This window comes from Cannabis sativa, chromosome X, assembly GCF_029168945.1.
Source record: "Cannabis sativa cultivar Pink pepper isolate KNU-18-1 chromosome X, ASM2916894v1, whole genome shotgun sequence".
Taxonomy (NCBI): domain Eukaryota; kingdom Viridiplantae; phylum Streptophyta; class Magnoliopsida; order Rosales; family Cannabaceae; genus Cannabis; species Cannabis sativa.
In genome coordinates, this window is record NC_083610.1 from 20,653,152 (window position 1) to 20,676,512 (window position 23,361).

The window sequence follows — 23,361 nt, forward strand, 5'->3', positions numbered from 1 at the left end:
ATCTCTCTATCTTAATTTCAATTCCAAAATAAACCCAAAAATTGAAAACCAAATAACACACTCTCTTCACTCTCTCTTCACTATGAATAAGTCATCAAAACGATCCAAGCTCTCCGATTCTCCATCTCCGCCGCCATTTTTGGACCCTCCGACTCGTCGACTCACTAACGAACAAGAGCTTTCCATTATAGTCTCTGCTCTTCGAAACGTTGTCTCCGGCACAGCCTCAGAAGCTCCTTTTGATTTCAACAACACAGATGATCAGTACTTTCAACAATTCCATGGGGATGCGAATTTGATTGGACCTTCCGATTTCGACACGTGTCAGGTTTGTAAGATCCAAGGGTGTCTCGGGTGTAATTTTTTCCCGCCTTCACAAGATGAAATCACGATCAGTAAGAGTAATGGTAATAATAAGAAGAAAGCTATTCCGAAAAAGAGGGTGAAGAAAAATTACAGAGGAGTTAGACAACGACCTTGGGGAAAATGGGCGGCTGAGATTCGAGACCCGAGAAAAGCTAGTCGGGTTTGGTTAGGGACTTTCAATACAGCTGAGGATGCAGCTCGAGCCTATGATAAAGCCGCCATTGAATTTCGTGGACCACGAGCTAAGCTTAATTTTCCATTTCCAGATAATTCTTTGCTTGATCAGAACGTAAATTCTCAGCCAGAATTACCAGAACAGAGTAACACTGCAACTACAACGACAACGACATCGACATCGGCATCACCGCCAATCTCATTTCATCAAAACAATATTAATGTAATAAACTATGAGAATCATCAACGAAGCGATGACGCGGGAATCGGATCAATAGAAAATGAATTCTTCTCATTTGGTGATAATGATGATGATGACGAACTTCAGAAATGGATGACAACTATGATGGATTGTACGGCCGATCATAATTCATCGGATTCAGGGAATGGTTCTGGACTTTTTCATTATTAGGCCATTTTTCTGTGTGTGATGAATTTTAGGTAAAAGTCACAATTGTTCTTTTTAAAGGGGTTGAAAAATAATTATATTTTCTTCCCCTAACTGTTTGTATATATTATTTTCTATTTCTAGTCCAATCAAATTTTGTCCAGTTTCAATTTAATTTATTTTTTTTTACTAAAAAGAGAAAATTATAATTAACTGGTTTTTGATTTGAAAGCAACGTTTGGCTGCTGAGAAAGTGTGTGAGTGAGTGGTTAGGACCCACACGTGGCATTATCAGTACATATAACTACAACGAGTGAGAGTAATAATCGTGTGGGTGGGGTCACATCGTTTTATATAGTAGGACCGCGTCTAAGCCTTTTAATAAATGTAATAACACCTGGGTGGGGACACCGATCTCTAATTTAGCACGTGCATTTAATAATCTGATGATTAAACTAATTAATTTTATTTGGAAAGGCTCTAATGATTAAATTAATTAAAAAGAATGGAACTTTACTTAGTTGCCCACTCACGTTTACAACGTGATTAATAACAAGAATCAAAATATATTGGTACGATGACATAATGTGAGAGAGAGAGAGTAATCATTTTGCTTTGGTTATTAAATTGAAAAGTAAATAGAGATTATTATTAGTAGCCTGATTAGTAATTTTTCCTCTGAACTTTGACATGTAGTAAATCGTGTTTCCTAACTTTTTTGATCGTTAAAAATTTCCCCTGAACTATTGAGATTGTTAAATTTAAGGACTTTTGTCTAATTTCATTCAATTTTACTGTTTCAGTGATTGTTTATGTACTAAACCATGCTCCCCGACTTTGATATCTACCAAATCATGCCCCTCAAACTTTGATATGTACTAAATCATGCCCCTTGAACTTTCATCCATGTTAGAATTTTTTTTACTAAAATTAGACAAAAGTCCTTAAATTTAACAATCTCAATAGTTTAGGGGAATTTTTGACGGCCAAAATAATTCAGGAGCACGATTTAGTACATGTCAAAGTTCAAGAGAAAAATTACTAATTAGCCTTATATTATTATTATTATTATTATTATTATTATTATTAAAGAGTATAGAAAGGTCTTTTACTCGTAAAGTACAGCGAGAGGACCTTTGTCAGCCAAAACGTGTACGAACTATTTATTGTTTTGACAATTCAAAACTTTCTTTCTTTGCTCAAATAGCCAATTTTATCCAAACCAACAGTAATCTTTTTAACGCCCACGTTTCTTAATTTATTTGTTTTATATGTAATCTCTCTCTATAATAATACTTTTAGGAACTAATTGTAATATTATTTAAGAATTAGTGGTGCTCTCTCTAGTGGTATTGGGCATTATTAAATTGTAATATATATTAAAGAATATGATTATTGGGTTTTATAGTACCTAGCACTTCTAGATATGTTATTTTGTCATTGAGTAACGATATTCTCTAAAAATTATTACATTAAATTATATGAGATCCGATATTTAATTAGACTAATAACGATATTAACACATAGAAGGGTATTAAATATCACTGTTACCTTTTTAGTATTTCTCTTTATTAAAGTAAAACAAATAAGACTTGTTATTGAATTATACCAATAGCGATATTATACCTCTCAATGGGTGCCCTTTAGCATTTTTCTTGGTACCGAAGTGCCCTTCAGCTATATATATATTGAACTTAGATATTATAATTGAATTAGGGTCTACTCTAGGCTAAGGCGGGCTAGACCCACGCTTAGGACCCACTCATTTTAGGGATCCAAATAAAAAAATATATTTTAAAAAATATACATATTTTTTTAATAATTTTTTAAAATACCATTTATCTTTATAGTAAGGGTCTAAAATTTTTTTTTTGCCTATGGTCCACTCTCTTCCATAAAATATTGTATGGAAGAGAGTCGAACACACTCGATGATGTGCAGTCAACCTTGAATTCGAAAGAGTTGAATCAAAGGAGTAAGTCAAAGAATTCTAAAAATGGTGATGGATTGTTTACAAATGGCAAAAGTGAGAAAAGAGAAAGTCACAAAGGTTCAATAGTAAAATCAAGATCTAAATCACAGTCTGATAGCCAAAATAATCTTAGATGCTGAATTCGTAAGAAAATAGAGCATCTCAGAATGGCGTGTCTAGAGAGGCATAAGACGGGTGATTCAAGATCAGAAAGAGATGCACTAGAAAAAAAGGATACCAAGGAAATACTGGATTACATTCACAGTGACTTAGGGGGACCCTCGAGACTACCATCACACTCTAGAAGTAGGTATTTTCTTTCTATAGTTGATGATACTCAAGAAAGTTATGAGTGTTTATTTTGAAGAATAAGACGAAAGTTCTTGAAAGATTTAAGCACTGTAAGATAATGATTGAGAATCAAACTGAAAGGAAAGTGAAACGGCTTAGAACGGATAATGGTCTAGAATACTTTTCTAAAGAGTTTGTTGTGTTCTGAAAGAAAGAAAGAAGAACTAGGCACAAGATCGTGAGGAAGACTCCTCAGCAAAATGGACTAGCAGAGAGGTTCAAGAGAACCATTCTAGAAAGGGTCAAGTGCATAATATTGAGTGTTGGATTGCCTAAAGTCATCTGAGCAAAAGCTGTGTCCAATGCAGTTTATTTGATAAATAAATGTCCGTCAACAACACTAGATTTCAAGATGCTAAATGTGGTGGGAAGCCAACAAGTTATGAACACTTTAAGGTATTTGAATATGTCTGTTATGCACACATCAGCCAAGACAAACTTGAGGCGAGGGCCTTAAAATGTATTTTCTTGGGGTATCCTAAAGGAGTCAAAGGATATAGAATATTATTTAATAAATCTGTTATGGGATTTATTGACAAACCCGCTGGAAGTTAAGCCAATACTAACCGAAATGAAATTGAAGCTCCGAGGACTGAGCTTGAGGTGGAGCCTCTGACAAGAGTGGAGATTGAAACACCTATAGACCATGAAAGCGATGATTTGAAAGATGATTTCAGAAGTGATGATCTGAAAAGTTATAAACTGGCTAGAGACAGAACAAAGAGAGAAGTAAAGGCTTCGGATAGGTACAAACCTGTTGATTTAATCTCATTCGCATTTTATGTTGCTAATATGATTGTGCATAAAGAGCCTATCAGCTATGCACAAGCAATAAAAAGTAAAGACCGAAAGAAATGAAATGGAGCTATGTCGGAAGAGATGCACCCCCCTGAAGAATAGCCAGACTTGGGATGTAATACCGATGCCAGAAGACGATAAGGTTATTGGATGTAAATGGGTGTAAAGATGGAAAGAAGGCATTCCAGGTGTACAAGAGGCACGATATAAAGCAAGATTGGTTGCGAAGGGATTCTTTCAGACAGAAGGAGTCGATTATAATGAGGTATTTTTTTTTGGTTGTTAAGCGCAAATTGATTAGAATTTTGTTGGCACTTGTTGCGTGTTAAGACCTCGAACTAGAACAATTAGATGTCAATACTTCCTTCTTATATATACATTTGATGAAATAATTCTAATGAAACAGTCGAAAAGATTTAAAGAGGCTAGAAAGGAACACTGGGTATGCTTATTAAGGAAGTCTCTGTCCGGTGTGAAATAATCTCTGAGACAGTGGAACAAGAGATTTGATGATTATGTGACTAAGATAGGTCTGAGAAGAAATAAGTTTGATCCTTGAATATATTTTTGAGAGAGAAATAGAGATACTTTGTATCTATTATGGTGCGTAGATGATATTCTGATCGCCGACAAAAGTGTACAAGAGATCAAGCACTTGAAACTCCAGCTAAAGAAGAATTTGAAATGAAGGATTTGAGTTCGACTAGTAAGATCTTAGGCATGGACATAAGAAGGGATAGACAAAAGAGACTACTACGCTTGAATCAAACAAACTACATCAAAAAGGTTCAAGATACCTTTGAAATGAGTAACTCTAAGGCAGTGAGTGCTCTGCTTGCACAATAGTTTAAATTAAGTGTTACTCAGATGCTGGAAGATGAAATTGAGAAGTTAGAGATGTCGAGAGTTTTATATGCTAGTATTTTTGGCTCCCTAATGTATGTCATGGTTTGTACTAGACCAGACATAGCATATGGATTGAGCATAGTGAATAGATTCATGGAAAACCCAGGAAAGGAGCATTAGGAAGCCCTGAAATAGATTCTGCGTTATTTGAAGGGAACTTTTGAGAAGAGACTAGTATTTGGCATGAATAACCGGAATGAAGACTTGAATGTGATCAATGGTTATGTAAATTCTGATTATACAAGATGTATTGATACCAGGAAGTCTTTAACCAGATATGTGTTTGCTTTGTTCGAAACAACTATTAGTCGGAAAGTAAACCTTCAGAAGGGTTTCCCTCTAATTTTTCGTGTAATCTCATTTAAAACAAAAATAAGGATTTTCTTTTAAAAGGGGCGATTTTTTATTGCTTGGTGGATAAGTTTTATTTTGTTTCTTTTTTAAATTGGTTTCCCTTTCTAATTTTAAATATATATATATATGTATATCAATTTGATTTCTTTTATTCCTCACCAACTCATTTCATCTTCTTTCGAGTTCTTCTTCTCTTTGTCTTATTTCTTTATTTTTCTTCTTTATTTTTTAGGAATCTCCATGGCCAAAACAAAGAACCTTGGTCGACCAAAGAAGCTGGTCGACGTTGAGGTTGCTCTGGCAGTTGTGCACGAAGTTAAACTAGAAGTGGCTTTGATGAATTCTCACTTGGCTATTATGGAGGAGGTTTAGCAAGCGATAACCAAGAAATTGTCTACTTTGGTCCAGCTTAATCAAGCTTCAGATTTTTTTTTTCTTCACTTTATTTCACTTTTTATAGTTGTTTAACTTGTTTTGTTTTCTTTTTGTCTTTGGCCCTTAAAGATAAACAAAAATGGGAAGTAGTAAGTTCTAATTTTTTGGTTTGTGTGTTTAATTCTGGACTTTTTTTTTTCATGGGGAGTTGGGTTTGGTTTTTGTGTTAAAGTTAGCATTGTAGTTTGTGTTAATGGTGTGCTTTTCAGGGAGGAGTTTATTTCTGTGATTTCGGTAACTTTGTTTTGTAAGTGTTTGTTAATTAAAAATATTTTGATTATCTAAAGTGCTAAAGAGACAGATTGTAAAGTCTTTTTTGGTAAATTAGTTATCAAAATATTTTTTTTAATTAATGTGTAATTTTCTTGTGCAATTAAATTAATTTTATTATATTAATTTCGTGCCTCTAAATGCTCTTCAACACTAAGGAAAGATTCATTCTCAGCTGACCTCATTTGTTTAGGAAATTTGTCTTAAAAGAGAAGGAATTCTCTTATAGAAAATTGTTTATTTTTGGGAAACTTGACTTTTTTTTTTTTCTTATTAATGATTTCAGTTTTGTCTTGATTAGAGAAGATCAAATAAACTGTATTTGGTAGGTATTGAAGTCTGAATTCGTGATCTTGGTTCATTTTGGAAAGTTTCGTTTTTGGTCCCGATCTGTTGATGCAGAGTCCGATTTTGATACTACAAATCAGGACATTTTTTAAGCAAGTTTTGTACAACTGGGAAATTGTGTTTGTGGCTGTCTCTAGGGTTACTATGTTCTATAAATAGGACCTAGAGAGCAGCCAAACGATTATTACATCTTCTAGCTTCATTTTTTATAATTTTATCTTTGTGATGAGAGAGTTTCTTTTGTAAAAAACTAGAGTGTTCAACTAAGTTTTTGGTTTTCTTGTAATTATCTCTTGTTGTTCATAAAATAGGTTGAAGAGAAACTTTGAACAAGTGCAGGTCTTCAGGAGAAGACTTTTACAAGTTTCACTTCGGGAGGAAGTGAGCATACATCTACAAGAAAATATTTGTTTAAGCCTTACTTCGAGAGGAAGTAAGCACACATCAATAACTATAGGGAATTCACTACTTGGTGTGATTCAGAGATCACATTAGCAAGATGGATTACAAAGGGTTGCGTCAAATTACTAGAGGGAGTGTAAATTTATTTAACTCAATTGCTTTTGTAATTTTTTGATACTTCGCTAATTGATTTCATTCTTTAGGCGTGACCCCGTGAACTAGGAGTATTTGAAAGAACACTAATACCACGTATAATTTTTTTGAGTCAAGTTTTTAATTTCTGCACTATTTATATCTGCTATGTTACTATAAATTTGTATTCTACACCAACAAATTTTTATTCTGTTACTGCAGATCGTAACAGCTATATTTTTAATTTTGGAATTTAAAAAATATATTAACATTTGCAAAAAACACAATTTTTCAACCCTAGCTCAAAGGAAAAAAAACAACACTCTTTTGATTTTGATTTCACGTTTTCATATTAGTTACAATTTAATGGCAACTGAAGAAGAAGACACAAAATTGGGTTTTTGAATTTATTACAAGTCATTTCTTAGAACAAAATCATGGAAAGAAATTTTAGAAACAATGTTATGATGTAAGTGGCATATATTTTTGGGTGCAGGAGAGTTGTGCCAGCCAAAGGATCACGAAGATAGTAACTAAGAACTTGCTTATTTTCAATGGTTTCCTCTCTAAGGTACTTATTTAAATTTTTGATTTAAATTTGCTGATAATCATTAATGGATTTATGTCTACTCTATGATGCAATTGAAATAATTATGTAAAATATACTTTTGTATATGTAAGTAGTGGAAACTGATGATATAATATGGATAGTAGGCAGTGACACTGAGTTAAGCCAAAGCTCTTTTTTACTTGTATCTTAAGTTGAAGACTACTTTAGAAATAGTTTCCTGTCCATTTTGAGTTTTTTCCAAGTGTAATATATAGTATTAATATGATTAATTAAGACCGTTACAAACTCTTCCTTAAATTTAAAGACTTTTATCTAATTTTAATAAAAAATAAAGTCTAACATGAATCAAAATTTAAAAAACATAATTTAGTACATGTAAAAGTTTGAAAACCATAATTAAATAAATATAAAAATTTAAAAAATATAATTGAACACATAAATAATTACTAAATTAGTAAAATTAAACAAACAACTTTAATATTAATATTCATACCATTTTGAGAGAGAGAGAGAGAAGTTGCACCTTTTCCCATACTAAGACAAAATAAAAAATCAAAATAACTACACCTTTCAGGATTGACACACTAAAAATGTCCCAACTCTGCGATTTACAAGTGTGGAAAAGAGAAAACAAACTCTCAACTAATTACAACCAAAAGCATCATCACCAAATGAAAAAAACAAAACAAGCAAAGGCAAAAGAAAAACCAGTGTAATTAATTACACACAGAAGAGAGGTTCACCACGTTAAGTGAAATCTTGAATGAACATTATTACAGAAAGCAAAAGAAACAAGGAAAAATCATCTTTTTCCAGAAAGACTGAATGAGCTGACTTTCATGGGAGTTGCAACCACCAATGGAGCTTCAGGGGAGGAGTCGCTGGCAGCAAACTTATCGTGCATGAATCGACTCTCTACAATGGATTCATCCTTCAGTACAATCTTGTAACAGTAACAGCTCTTAAGGCCTTGTTGATTCCGGTAACATCCATGTGCGGTGTTCTTCACTTGCTGGAAGTCCCAAATCACACTGAACTTGCCCACTGTTGCAACCAGATGCCGCTCTTGTTTACCATTTTCAGTAACCTGTGAAACCAAAATCACACGTGAGCCATTAAAAACAGAAAAATACCTGTTTAAATTCATTTATATAAGCAAAAGGAAACAAAAATTAGGAAGGATACACTTGAGATTTTAAAATCAAAACAACAAGCACAATGTTGTGAATACTAGCTACCAACGAGCATAATCAAGCTCCACAGTTACAATTCATCAACATAATCCATGCTAAAAACAAACAAGGATGTGGAAGCTATAAACGTGAAATTCATCAATTATCAACTTCAAAGAGTGTGTGTGTGTGAGAGAGAGAGAGAAGAGAAAGTGGTTGTTGTACAATGCTCAATCCTTAGTTCAACATGGTCACTTTGTGCCTAGAATCCTCTTATAAACGCGTATTTGAGCTGTTCCCTAAAGGGAAATCACCTCCACCATCCTGGCCACATTTAGGGCTCCAAGAAGAAATTGTATTTCGAGAAGTAAAGAGCATTCCCAATGCATGAAAAGTCCATTTTATTTTATGAGGTCTAAAGAGACTGATGTGGAGCTATGGAAATAGTTTCAATGGATAGGGAGACATCATCATTGTAAGCAAGGTGAATTTCTCAAGCAACTTAGGATATAACTAAACTATGCTACTGAGTATTTAGTTAAACGCTACTGGAACAAATAGTTTTCATAATGCTAAGGAAATACATATGGTGATGAATTTAGGCAACTTCTTAATAAAATAACCACAGCAAGAAACTCTCATTAGAAACATAATGAAATGACCGAGAAAGCTGAAAATAAAGAAAGCAGCTACAAATAAAAAAAAAAACTACGTAGTTATTGAGACAAAGGATAGTATGCTTACCCAAGAGAAATGACCTCCATGAAATTTATTGTCTGAGCCAGCCAAATGTGAATCCAGAGGAGTCAGCTTCAGCAATCTGGGAGCCGGTATCCTGTTCCCCATCCGACCATTAAATCCAGTCTTTGTCTTTCCATCCTTGTCAGTGAAGAGAGTACATATAAGAACCAAATAAGTATCAGTGGTTCCCAAGATCCACTTCCCATCATAAGTTACATCAACATTAGTAATGGGAGAACCAAGCCCAGGAAAAGCAGTCTTTGCTTGCCGCATTGAGGTCTTCGAATACAAACGTATCTTCCCATCAAGAGACCCAACAACAATAGACCCATCTCCGGTGGTGGCAAAGCACTGAAAATTCGTCCCACGTGAGAACTGATGCCCTTGGCTCCAATGCAGAACAGGAGAATTCGAAGAAGCAATGTTCTGAACAATTCCTTTGCGATCACGCATATCCCATTGACAAAGCCTGTTATCATCCAACCCCAAAAATGTCGATTCTGAAGGATCCAATTGTGACCCTTTAGTATCATTAGTGATATCCCTCATTGTAATTTCGGTACCATCCTTTTCAAACTTCCAGTCGGTGACAATCTTCCCTGATTCGATATCAAGCTGTTGAAGCCCTGTGGTGTGAGGTTTCCCTTCCTTGAATGGACTCATGAGAAGCATATTAGTCTCCGCTCTCATGAGAAGGGCCTTATTCGGAGTCGATTCCCCCAAACCCAAACTGGAAGAACCTCCACGCGAATTCCCGCTATCGAATTTTACACAGATTCCTTTCCCATGAATACCATGCCTGAGATTCCTATAAACTTGAACACCATTATCACTCACCAAGAAACTATTATCCAAAGCACCCAGGGTCAAGCTCTGAACCCCTCCATTGGAGGCCTCCTCGAACTCTTCCAACAAGTCTTGATTGGACCGTGCAGGCGTCGCCGGACTAGAGATCTTTTGCAGCTCATCATCTGTATCCTCCCACATCGAATCGTCCGCCACCTCGGGCTTAACCCACCCCATAAACTCTTTCCCATAGATCTTAACCTTGTTCTCTTCCGTCGCCTCGAGCCCGTACACATTCTCAAACAAACAATCCTGAAATTCCGTCACAAACCGCCGGTACTGCTCATCAGTGTAGAATTTCAACGCCCAAACGCCCTTAGATACAAAATCAATCCTCCTCTGGTCACCAAACATCTTCAATTGCATATCGGTCGCAACCTTAGATCGAACCTTAGTCCCAACCTTGAGAAACCAGTACCCCTCACCGAAATCCTCTTCCTCATCCTCATCATCACGATCACCATCGGACATCTTGAAGAAATCATAAGACGTAAACTTCTCGGAGATGATCCACTTGGCCTTGGGAGTATTCCCGCCAATATGGAGGTAGAGTTTAACAGCGTTTTTCGAATTAGGGTTCTGAGAAGAAGTAGAAGATGGAGAAGCAGAAGAGTACTTGAGCTTAAGGGCATTAAGCTTGGCATCTAGATCGTTAATGGAGTCTGAAGCGGAGGCGGTTCTGGATTTAGGAGTGGTAAAAGAATGGGATTTGGGTTGATGGTCAGCCAGAGCATCGTCGTAATGTTCTTCTTCTTCTTCGTCTTCGTCTTCTTCGTCGCGATCATCTACTTCTTCGTAATCATCTGAGTCTGAGATATGGCCATCGCGGCTCTGAGTGGTTCCCATTGATTGAAAGAGTAAAAGGTTTGAAGGAATTGAAGAATGAGAAATGAGAAAACGAAGAAATGAGAGTGTGATTAGTGTGATGATGTGATTCAAATAATAGTAAGTTTCAAAATTAAGAGTTAGTTAAGCTCTATTTATACGGAATAAACAAGAACGGTCTCACCGCCTGCAACCGGTTTCTCTCTCACTTTTATTTATTTATTTATTTTTACTTCTATTTAAGTATATATATTTTTTAAATGGGATTAAATTAAAAAGAGTAAATACCAAAAGTTACCAATTAAATTTTTTGTTTTGTTAAATGACAAAATACACCATGTATTGTCCAAAATAGTAAAAATAAGACCCTCAATTAATTTTTTGTCAAAATAAATTTAATTATAATCCGATTTAAAAGTGCTTTGACAAAACTACTTACATTTTCTGTATTTGTTTGTATTAGGAATTGTCTTCAAGTTGGTTATATTAAAAAAAAATTATCAATAATTAAGCTGAAGGTCTTATTTTTAATATTTTGGAAAATATAGAGTCTATTTTGTCATTTAACAAAATAGAGAGTTTAATCGGTAACTTTTGCAAACCATAGAGTCTAAAATGGTATTTATCCAATTAATAAAAACAAAAGTAAATTTAAATATAAGAAAATTCTACATTGCACTACCATAAAAAAAAAATAAAAATAAAAAATTAATGCATCCCTATATGTTTCTACATCAGAGACTTTTTTAACCCAATTTTTTTATATTCGTGTATATTATAATTATTTAAGACATTTTGCAAAATTTTAAAAAATTTAAAAAAATTTAGCATGAATCAAATTATTTGTTGCACGTGAAACTCTTTTATTATATACGCATGTAAAATACACTATTTGAGCATTGTTTTCTATAATGTCAATTATTCTGAAATTTTAAAAATTTGGTACAATGTAAATAGAAGTACATCCGTGGAGTGTATTATAGAAGTACCCTAAAATATATAAATGTAATTAGATACTTCTTTAATACACTCTTAAAAGAGATCCACCGATGCACTCATTCATTCTGAATTTGAGAGAATATTTTAGTTGCAATGATGGAAAAGCATAGATTTTACTTTTGCTATTAGTATGATAAAAACCACCGGCTATCACCGGTCACTGTTAGCAACTCAGCGTTGATGCAACGCAGTGTTTCCTTCGTAGTAAAGAAAAGAAACATTACTTTGTAGCTTTGTATATCTAAATATAAATAGTGTTAAAACGGTCAGGAATCGTGTGGCCTATGTATATTGTTTTTAAGTTTTCCGTGTATACAACGTGTGACCTATATACATATATATTACATGAAATTTTTATGTCGGGAAAATTAATTAAATTTGAAAAGATGCTTAATATTATCTAAGCATTATCAAAACCTATCAACACTCCCTCTGATCCAAAATTCAATAAGTATCCGAATGTTTCGGATCAGAGGTGATCCGTCAGATCGGAGCTCCAACCCGCTCCAATTTAATGGATCTTTTTGACATGCCTACCTCTCCTCCCACGATAGGAAGAAGGGTACAAGAGAGGGACTAACTTTATATGATGTTTATCATATCAGAAACACCTAGCTGAAAACTAAATATGTATTAATTCAAAGTAAACGAAATGAGCATTTCCCAGTACAACTTCAAGCAATCCAAATACCATTTTCTGTCCTTCAATTAAGACAGAAATAAAAGTGGGGCGCCTAAAGAAAATTTAGAACTAGAATAACCGAAAAGTGAACTCAACATCTTCTTACAGTGCGTCTCGGGCAGCAATTCGTGAGGTTATAGCATCTGCAAGTGAGGACACCCCAAGTTCCACGCTAGATATCTTGTATTGCTGGAAAACAACAAGTTATCAGTCACTGAAGGCTAATTATTTTAGCTTAAGGGAAAAAAAAAATGTCAATAGACAAACCTTTAGAATTTGGGCTTGGTCTGCTCTGACTCCCAATTCCTCCAAGTCAATCTGCTTCCCATTGATAAGTTTCTCTACGCCTTTCATCTAGTGTGATAGCAAATATTATAAAGGCTTGGCTAATATTTTACATACTTCTAAAGCAATTCAAGGTTTGATACAGTAAATCTCATATTCTCACCTCATCGGGAGAAGCATTGAAACGAGCAGCAAGCACATAAGATGAGCTTTCAGAGATGCCACATCTTTTCAAGGATTCTGTAATCTGTCATTGAAACTCAATGGTTATACAATAGGTATCCATAAGCAAGTTATCAATAGACCAGCATAGTTGAGTGGATGAAGTTTTTACATGCTTAGATCCTGAGTAATTGTAAACAAGCTCTGAATGAAGAGTGCGCGTTGTCAGTGACTCCCGCGATTTGGCAACTATGGTCTTATGTGCAGCTGCTAATAGAGGGAAAACATCTGGGATCTGTTGAATTCAAGAAAGCTCAGAAATGTCAGTTTAGTAAAGTTAATAAGTGAAACTAAATGAAAGAGATCAAGTGAGTATTATTGTACAAGAGAAGCATTGAGAAATGCAACTTCTGGTTCCAATGTTCCAGCTTGCATAGAATCCTGGAGTTCCCTGGAAAACAATGAATTGTCATTAAGACTTTCAGCAAACAGTATAAACATATTATTAAGCCCTTCAGTTTTCACATAACTTTCCTGAAATGTTCCTCCTTGTTGAAACACTTATCAACAGTATTGAAGTACTATTTGCATTATAACTTATCCTTTTCATGAAAAGACCTTAAAAACCATCAATTGTACTGTGCCCACAATTCCTAGTGGAAATCATCAGTAGATAAAGCAATAAAAAGTTGGTTATCTTCACCATTCTAAGGTACATAAGATGCAGCAAAGCTAAACTTTGCTCCTAAGTCATAACTCACCCAACCAATACCCTATATAACCAAAAAAATATTAGCTAATTAAAAAGGGTCTTAGACATAATTAGTCAAACTCTCACTTTAAGCTATGGTATCACACAATAAATACAAAACACATCTCTATATAGCCCAAAAAATTGCAAGAGAAACCTTTAAAGTAATTCAGCACAAACTCATTATAGGAATAAGAGCACTGAGCTTTTCCCTTTCTTAATCTCAATTTGGTACCAAAATAACAACTAAACTGGAAGAGTAGAAAAGAAAACAATATTTTCACCAACGTGATTAAATTTTTTTAAAAGAAAAAAGAGATTACTTGGCGTTAGTAACATCGGAGTAAAGGGCTAGAGCAAGAGTTTCTCCATTGACCTGAAACACCTTCATTGCAGGTTCTCCAAATCCTCAATTTTCACCTCTGCAACAAAATTATTCTCAATTAAAAATAGTATAAAGAAACCATGGATTTACCCCCAAAAAAATGTAAAACCCCAGATTATACAAGTAACTTGAATTTAAAATACCATAAAAAGATAAACCCTTTTGAAAATTCCAAATTGGAAAATTTAAAGTAGTTCGTTAGAGGGTTAGGGGAAGATACTCACTTGGGTTTCAAACAAGGTTAGCTAAAATGCGAAATAGAGAGATGAGTAAAGGGAATAAGTACTAAAACTGAAACTTTCAGTAAGAAAAAAATGAGAAACCGTTCGCGCCAGGTAGGGGTCGAACCTACGACTTTCTGCTTAGGAAACAGACGCTCTATCCACTGAGCTACAGGCGCTTTTTATTTCGTTTTTTACTTTTTATTAATAACTATTGTAACACACTATGTTTGGTAGGAAGAAGAAATTGGTAGAGGGAGAGAGTTGAAAGGAAATGAAGAATTCATTGTTTAGAGCACTTATAACTAGTGAGTTATAATAGTTAAAAGTTAAAAAAAAAAATAGCTAAGAGTTTAAAATTAAACTTCAATAAATGTTTTAAATCCTTAGCTATTATAACTCATTCTAAACTGTAAGAAATTTTTCTCTACATTTAGCTCATAAATAGTAAAGAGGTAAAACATATTTTATACTTTTTCTTTCTCTCTTTCATTAAATTAATTAATTTTTTATTATTTTTTTTACTCATTTTCATATTTTTTTATTTTAATTAATAAAATATATGTAAAAATATAATATTTAAATGATATAGAGAAATATATAGAGAAACTAATGTATGGTGTAATGTAGATGTGTGAGGTAAAATTAGTAGTATTCAATATTCATAGACCAAACAGTATAATTTTTTACCAAACTGTACACACAGTTTGAACAATTTCTTAAACTGCAACAACGTAAACATGAATTACACAAATCATTTTTTGCATTTTTTACTCATGATCTATATAGTGTGATATGCACCATATAGCAAGCATTTTGAAGAAAAATTCATGGGTAAATGGCTCGTGACTATTTTGTGAATTTTTAACAAAATAATTCTTCAATTTTTTCCTTTCAATATTATACAAATTCATAATACTCCTAGCAATTGTAATTCATGGAGGAGACACAATCTTAGAGCAAGTTGTTAACTCTATAACATAGAGTTATTTTTTAATATTAATCTTTTAGATGTGTGTTAATTTAGAGTGTTTTTAGGTTAATTTTCTTATGTTTTTTATTTGTTTAGTTCATTTTGTTTGATTTTAGTAATAAGTTTGTTATTTTGGTGTTTTTTTGAAAATTTTTACTAGAAAAATAAAATTTGAAATTTCAAGCCTAAATTTGACCATGTTCTGTTCAGATTTTGAAAAAAGTTACAACATAAAAATTTTAAATCTTGTTTTTAGCTTTCGAAGGCATCTTGAATCAACTTATTTAGAGTTTTTAAGTGAAAGTTATGTGTGTTTTAATTATTGAGGGATGTGGAAGTATAAAAATAAAGTGGATAGCAAGGGAACTGCAATTGCAGGTCTTTCATACGTGAGTGCAGTTCTGTCTAAGCTGGGCCTTGTAATTACGACTTTTAAAGTTAATTAGGGTTAATTTGAAGGGCTTTTCAGCCAAGGAATCATAGGGAAGATCTAATTAACATTAGAACTGAAAAAAAAAACTCAAAGGAGGAGTTTGAGGAATCAAGATTGGAACGAGATTGACACCCAAAATTCTAATTTTCATATTTTTAAATCTGCCAAGTACTTACTTTTTTTAAAAAAAAAATCAAAATTTTAATTCTCATTTACAATATTAAAAAAGTGAAAATAATTTTATATAATATGTTATTTAGAAAATATTTTTAATTTTTAATTAAAAAACATAAAAAAACTATTAAAAATAATGAACAAACCTACCAAAAATTTATCATCATTTTCACTCTTAACCGTTCTTATAATAGGCTTTTATTTATTTATTTATTTATTTATTTATGGCTAGTTAGGATTTTTACCCCCAAACTTTAACATGTATCAAATCATGTCTTTGAACTTTTTTTATCGTTAAAAATTTCCCATAAATTATTGAAATTGTTAGATTTAAGGATTTTTGTTTAATTTCATTCAATTTTACTATTTCAGTGATTATTTATGTAGTAAATCATGCTCCCCAAATTTTGATATCTATCAAATTATGTCCCTCAAACTTTGACATATACTAAATCATGTCCATTAAACTTTCATTCATGTTAGACTTTTTTTACTAAAATAGACAAAAGTCTTTAAATTTAACAATCTCAATAATTCATAGAACATAATAGGGTACATATAAAAGTTCAGGAATAAAAATCCTAATTAACCTTTATTTATTTTTAAAAGGGAATATAATAGGCTTTTTAAAAGGAAAAAAAGCATATAAAGAAGTAAAAAATAAATCATAATGACCAGGTCATCAAGCATGTTGATAATTAAACTGTCATTTCCAATTATACATTCATGCATAAACGGTATTCATTAGATCACATCCAATGGATTTGGACCCATTCGATCCAATCCAATTATTTATTGGATATTGAATTTTGCCATCCGATCCAATCCAATTGTTTGAGTCATCCAATCCGATCCGATCCAATGGATGTATTGGATTGGATCGGTTCCATCCATTGGATGCTTTAACTGGATTTTTATTGGATTGGATTGGATCCATCCAATGTATCCAATAGATGAATCCAATCCATTTTAGCCACTCTTTAGGATGATTTTTTTAAAAAATATATGAAAAAACATAATTTAAAACCTAATAATCCAGCATTGATAATAAACAATAGTTTAATCCAAATCCAACCTAATTTTCATGATCCCATAATAAAAATATAACACAAATCTAACTTAATAGTCCAATACATGGAATGCAAATATTATATAAAATATTAAATCAATCACTCTCTTGAGTCTTGAGTTTAATCTTTGATGGTCCAATCTCACAAAAGAGGATGTTTACTCAATATGATATATATGTATATAGTAATGTAGGGATATATAGTTATGCCAAATTAATTAAAATTGCTTTGAACAATTAAAATTTGAGTTAACGACATAAGGTCATTGCCCTGCCAGTACTAGAAGACGGCTCTATCACAACTCGTAAGGGTGTTTTTTAGCTAAGTACCCAACTCAATTTTAATATAGTGATGGTCGGGATATATATATCGAGCATGCTAAGTGCTAATTAGGTAGCTAAATTTTTTGCACTTCAAGTATATGCACTTCAAGTCTTGTAGGAAAATGCAAGAAATAAAATCAAAGATATTAATGGTGGAAATTATCTTAACAGTAAAGTTGTAAACTAATTAATAAACAACAACTGAGAGTGAGAGAGAGACTCACTATTTGAGAGGCTCGGAGAGAGAGGGAAGACGACCGGAGGAGCGCCGAGCTGCGGAGAGAGAGCAAGCCACTGGAGGAGAGGGAGAGACACCGGAGAAGCCACGAGCAGAGGAGGCAGGAGGCGGAGCGACTGAAACAGTGAACACTGCGTTTAGGAGGAGTTCGTCTGAGGTGGTTCACTCTCGTCTCGCCGTCGTTATTTCGCCGTCGTTGTCTCAGGCGTTGGAGGTGTTCGATTCAACGCACAGGAGGGAGGAGGAGGTCTTCGACTTTCAAAATGGGCAGGGAGCGGCTGTAGTGTTTTACTTTTAGGAAGATGTAGATTTAGGGTTTTAAAACTTATAAATAATTAATATATTTTTTTAAAATAAAATAATTAAATATATAAAATTATAAATATTAAATATTATTAATTATTGGATGGACATTGGATGATATTAGATTGGATCGGTTCGGTTATCCATTGGATTGCATGTCTCATCCAACATCCGATCCAATTGGATTTTTATAATTTACATCCGATCCGATCCAATTATGATTGGATATCCGATTTTATTGGATTGGGTTGGATTGGATCGGTCGGTTAGGATTGGATCGGATGACTTTCTGCACACCCCTACTTTTAACTAGTGAGTTATAATAGTTAAAAGTTAAAAAAAAAAAAATAGCTAAGAGTTTAAAATTAAACTTCAATAAATGTTTTAAACCCTTAGCTATTATAACTCATTCTAAACTGTAAGAAATTTTTCTCTACATTTAGCTCATAAATAGTGAAGAGGTAAAACATATTTTATACTTTTTCTTTCTCTCTTTCATTAAATTAATTAATTTTTTATTATTTTTTTTACTCATTTTCATATTTTTTTATTTTAATTAATAAAATATATGTAAAAATATAATATTTAAATGATATAGAGAAAAGTATAGAGAAACTGATATATAGTGTAATGTAAATGTGTGAGGTAAAATTAGTAGTATTCAATATTCATAGACCACAAAGTATAATTTTTTACCAAACTGTACACACGGTTTGAACAATTTCTTAAACTGCAACAACGTAAACATGAATTACACAAATCATTTTTTGCATTTTTTACTCATGATCTATATAGTGTGATATGCACCATATAGCAAGCATTTTGAAGAAAAATTCATGTGTAAATGGCTAGTGACTATTTTGTGAATTTTTAACAAAATAATTCCTCAATTTTTTCCTTTCAATATTATACAAATTCATAATATTCCTAGCAATTGTAATTCATGGAGGAGGCACAATCTTTAGAGCAAGTTGTTAACTCTATAATATAGAGTTATTTTTTAATATTAATCTTTTAGATGTGTGTTAATTTAGAGTGTTTTTAGGTTAATTTTCTTATGTTTTTTATTTGTTTAGTTCATTTTGTTTGATTTTAGTAATAAGTTTGTTATTTTGGTGTTTCTTAGAAAATTTTTACTAAAAAAATAAAATTTGAAATTTCAAGCCTAAATTTGACCTGTTCAGATTTTGAAAAAAGTTACAACATAAAAATTTTAAATCTTGTTTTTAGCTTTCGAAGGCATCTTGAATCAACTTATTTAGAGTTTTTAAGTGAAAGTTATGTGTGTTTTATTGAGGGATGTGGAAGTATAAAAATAGAGTGGATAGCAAGGGAACTGTAATTGCAGGTCTTTCATACGTCAGTGCAGTTCTGTCTAAGCTGGGCCTTGTAATTACGACTTTTAAAGTTAATTAGGGTTAATTTGAAGGGTTTTTCAGCCAAGGAATCATAGGGAAGATATAATTAACATTAGAACTGAAAAAAAACTCAAAGGATGAGTTTGAGAAATCAAGATTGGAACGAGATTGATACCCAAAATTCTAATTTTCATATTTTTAAATCTGCCAAGTACTTTTTTAAAGAAAAAAATCAAAATTTTAATTCTCATTTACAATATTAAAAAAGTGAAAATAATTTTATATAATATGTTATTTAGAAAATATTTTTAATTTTTAATTAAAAAACATAAAAAAAAAACTATTAAAAATAATGAACAAACCTACCAAAAATTTATCATCATTTTCACTCTTAACCGTTCTTATAATAGGCTTCTATTTATTTATTTATTTATGGCTAGTTAGGATTTTTACCCCCAAACTTTAACATGTATCAAATCATGCCCCTTGAACTTTTTTGATCGTTAAAAATTTTCCATAAATTATTGAAATTGTTAGATTTAAAGATTTTTATTTAATTTCATTCAATTTTACTATTTCAGTGATTATTTATGTAGTAAATCATGCTCCCCAAATTTTGAAATTTATCAAATTATGTCCCTCAAACTTTGACATATACTAAATCATGTCCATTGAACTTTCATTCATGTTAGACTTTTTTTACTAAAATTAGACAAAAGTGTTAGATAAATTAATATAAACCCAAGATCAATTTGTATATAACATAGAACACAATAATAATATATAATAATTAGGTATGCGTACCTGATTAATCCATAACAATTATCTCTGTTTGATCCACAGCAGTTACTCCACTTTGATAGTACAATACTATCAACTAAGTCTTCCTCCCTAGATCTCTAAATCAGAAGCAGTTTATTTATCTGATTATCCAAAGGTATACAATTGTGATGAGACAATATGTATTTATAGAGTTAGGGAGGGGACTTAGCTACAAAACCCTAGTTGGGCTGGGCCTGCTCATCAAAGGCTTCAGTCAACTAGAAAAGCTCACACTTCTGCTTCACCTAGACTTTACACACAGATGCTAAGCCCATTAACAATTGATCACCAACAACATGGGCTAACACAGCAAAGAACTATCCAATCAACCCAAGTTTTAATAAAACCAATAAAATTTAATGTAAGCCCAAATAAAAGTCTAACATTCTCCCACTTGGGCTACATTGATTTTAATACATATATATTATATTAAAATAATTTTGTTTGAAAACGACTCATGGGTTGAACAACAGGAAAACATTTGTGGCCACTTTTAAAAATGATAGTTCTCTGATAGCATCTCAACATACCGGTCCAATTTAACCTTTGATAATGAACTATGACAGTCATATTGTTTTTAACTCAACAAAAGACATTCATAATCACAAAATACCAAAGTATTAAATCGACATGGTCAATAAGTCTAGTAGTGTGGTAAGGAATTATGTTCAACACGTGATCAATTTAAAATAACATAATATCCTTATCAGTCCTCAATTTCACTGATACCGTGATGCTTAATAAATAAGCCAGTGAAATTAAACATACACTACTTAATAAATAAGTAAGTGTCACTAAACTTGCTTAAAAAATTAAGCCAACAAAATATCATTGTCTTTTAGTAAATATACTTAAAATACAATGATCACAACAAGATATGAACTACATGCTTTCAATTCAATTATTCTCGTGAATATAACAAAGCCTAACTGAAAGCATAAACATCCAATAATAAAAATTATTGGCCCACAAAGTAGTTCATAACATCAACAAGTAAACTACATATAAATGTAATCTCAAAAGATAAAACAAGAAACTCCCACTAACCCAAAGGAGCAAAAGATTATAAAATGCCTATATCAAAAACATGTTTATCAAACAATATGGCACTTAATCCTTTGGTTAGAGGATCTGCAAACATCAACTTGGTCTTTCAATATTCTATCACAATGTCTCCTTTCTTAACCAAGTCTTTAATAGTGAGATACTTTATTTCCTTAATTTTGGAAGCACTACTAATCTCATTATTCTTTGAAAAGAAAACAACAATACTATTATCACAATAGATTAGTATAGGAGAGGAAATAGGATCAACTAGTCGTATCTCTAAAATCAAATTCTTTAACCATAAAGCTTGCAAAGATGCCCCATAACATGCAACAAATTTAACATACATAGTAGATGATACGATTAAAGTCTATTTAACACTTTTTCAAGAAATAGCAGCACCAACAAAAGTGAAAATATAGCCAGAAGTTGACTTTAAATCATCTACATAACCACCAAAATCTGAATCTGAATAACCAACAACTTAAAGATTGTTGACATGCTTATACACAAGCATAAAACTCTTCGTTCTATGCAAATATCTCAAAACTTTATTGGCTGCAACCCAATGATCATGGCCAGGATCAGATAAATATCTCCTAAGAACATCGACCATGAAAGCAATATCAGGTCTAGTGCAAACCTAAGCATACATCAAACTCCCTACTGCACTTGCATATGGGATATTCTTCATTGCTTCTCTTTTTTAAGTCGTTCTTAGGACATTGTTGCTTAGTGAACTTGTCCCCTTTCAGAATAGGAACAGAACCAGCTTTACACAAATCCATGTTGAACCTTTTGAGCACACGATTAATGTAAGCTTCTTGAGATAAGCCAAGAACTTTTCGATTCCTGTCACGATGGATCTCAATCCCCAAAACATAGGATGCCTCTCCAAGATCTTTCATATCAAAATTGGAAGACAGAAAATTTTTGGTCTCATTTAGTAATGACAAATCACTGCTGGCAAGTAAAATGTCGTCTACATAAAGAACAAGAAAAATATAACGACTCCCACTGATCTTCATATAAATACACTGATCAAACTTGTTCTCTACGAAACCAAACGATGTCACAACCTTGTCAAACTTCAGGTACCACTGGCGAGATGCCTGTTTGAGACCATAAATGGATCGTTTTAACTTGCAAACCAAATTGTCATTTCCATTTTCCTCGAAACCTTCAGGTTAAGACATATAGACTTGCTCACTCAATTCTCCATTCAGAACAACAGTTTTAACAATCATTTGATGCAACTCTGAATCAGAGTGCACAACTAAATCCATAATAATTATGAACGAATCTTTAGTGGAAACAGGTGAGAAAATTTTGAGTGTAATCAATACTTTCTCTTTGAGTAAAGCCTTTAGCCACTAAACACGCTTTAAACCTTTCAATCTGTCCCTTTTTATCCCTTTTAGTTCTTAAAAAATCCATTTGCAACCTATTGGTTTGAAACCATCAAGTATTAGAACTAACTTCCACACATACATTATTTTTGTCCATGAACTTAATCTCATCATCCATAGCTTCTATCCATTTTGAAGAATGTGGACAATTAGGTGCTTCACTGTAAGTGACAGGATCCACAAAATGATCAATATCATATTCTCCTTCTCCAAGATAAACAAAATTATCATGACAACTTTGTTGACTTCTTTTGTCTCTGAGATCTCCATATAGGAGGTACTTCTGGAATAACCTCTATTTATTGACCATCATTTTGAATGACATATTCCACAATTAGATTTCTCTGATAACATGACCCTCATCAACAACAAAACCTTCTTCAATAATAGGTTCCTCATCAATAATAGGACCCTCGTCATCTTAGATATTAGGAGCAATATATTCATCAGTAATGGGAGTGTTATCAACTAGAGTAAGAATAAGACTACTATTATTATCATCTCTTGAAAAAGACATAGGAATAAAAATTCCTTTAGATGACTCCCCCGTTTCAAGAGATGTTGAAGGAATATTTTCAGCAACATCAAATTCTAAAAATTTAGCAGTCTGAGATTCAACAATTCGCGTACCACGAGTAGGATAGCAAAAGCGATAACGTTTTGAGCGCATTGGAT

General features: G+C 32.7%; 3 protein-coding genes and 1 non-coding gene across 7 annotated transcripts; 1 reads left to right on the forward strand and 3 right to left on the reverse strand.

The window, feature by feature from the left end:
- Positions 1–1,077, forward strand: LOC133031711 (ethylene-responsive transcription factor ERF109-like). The gene has a single exon (XM_061105275.1). The coding sequence runs from the start codon at positions 83–85 to the stop codon at positions 950–952; it is 870 nt and encodes a 289-aa protein (XP_060961258.1). The 5' UTR covers positions 1–82; the 3' UTR covers positions 953–1,077.
- Positions 1,078–7,927: 6,850 nt separating this feature from the next.
- On the reverse strand, positions 7,928–11,276 carry LOC115702923 (protein CYPRO4). The gene is made up of 2 exons (XM_030630394.2): positions 9,384–11,276; positions 7,928–8,554 (listed from the first exon to the last, which is right to left on the reverse strand). Exons 1-2 carry the CDS (start codon positions 11,070–11,072, stop codon positions 8,270–8,272), a joined length of 1,974 nt encoding a protein of 657 aa, XP_030486254.2. The 5' UTR covers positions 11,073–11,276; the 3' UTR covers positions 7,928–8,269.
- A 1,125-nt stretch (positions 11,277–12,401) lies between these two features.
- LOC115702922 (uncharacterized) lies at positions 12,402–18,046 on the reverse strand. 4 transcript variants are annotated; one of them, XM_030630390.2, is made up of 7 exons: positions 17,734–18,046; positions 14,254–14,352; positions 13,564–13,630; positions 13,352–13,474; positions 13,181–13,264; positions 13,000–13,086; positions 12,402–12,921 (listed from the first exon to the last, which is right to left on the reverse strand). In XM_030630390.2, the coding sequence occupies exons 2-7, from the start codon at positions 14,319–14,321 to the stop codon at positions 12,835–12,837; spliced, it is 516 nt and encodes a 171-aa protein (XP_030486250.1). In that variant the 5' UTR covers positions 14,322–14,352; positions 17,734–18,046; the 3' UTR covers positions 12,402–12,834. The 4 variants fall into 4 exon arrangements, with proteins under 4 accessions (XP_030486250.1, XP_030486253.1, XP_030486249.1 ...); XM_030630393.2 differs by lacking the exon at positions 17,734–18,046 and adding an exon at positions 14,664–14,706; XM_030630389.2 differs by lacking the exon at positions 17,734–18,046 and adding an exon at positions 14,540–14,689.
- On the reverse strand, positions 14,643–14,715 carry TRNAR-CCU (transfer RNA arginine (anticodon CCU)). The gene has a single exon. It is a non-coding gene; the product is annotated as a tRNA-Arg (tRNA).
- Positions 18,047–23,361: the final 5,315 nt, after the last annotated feature.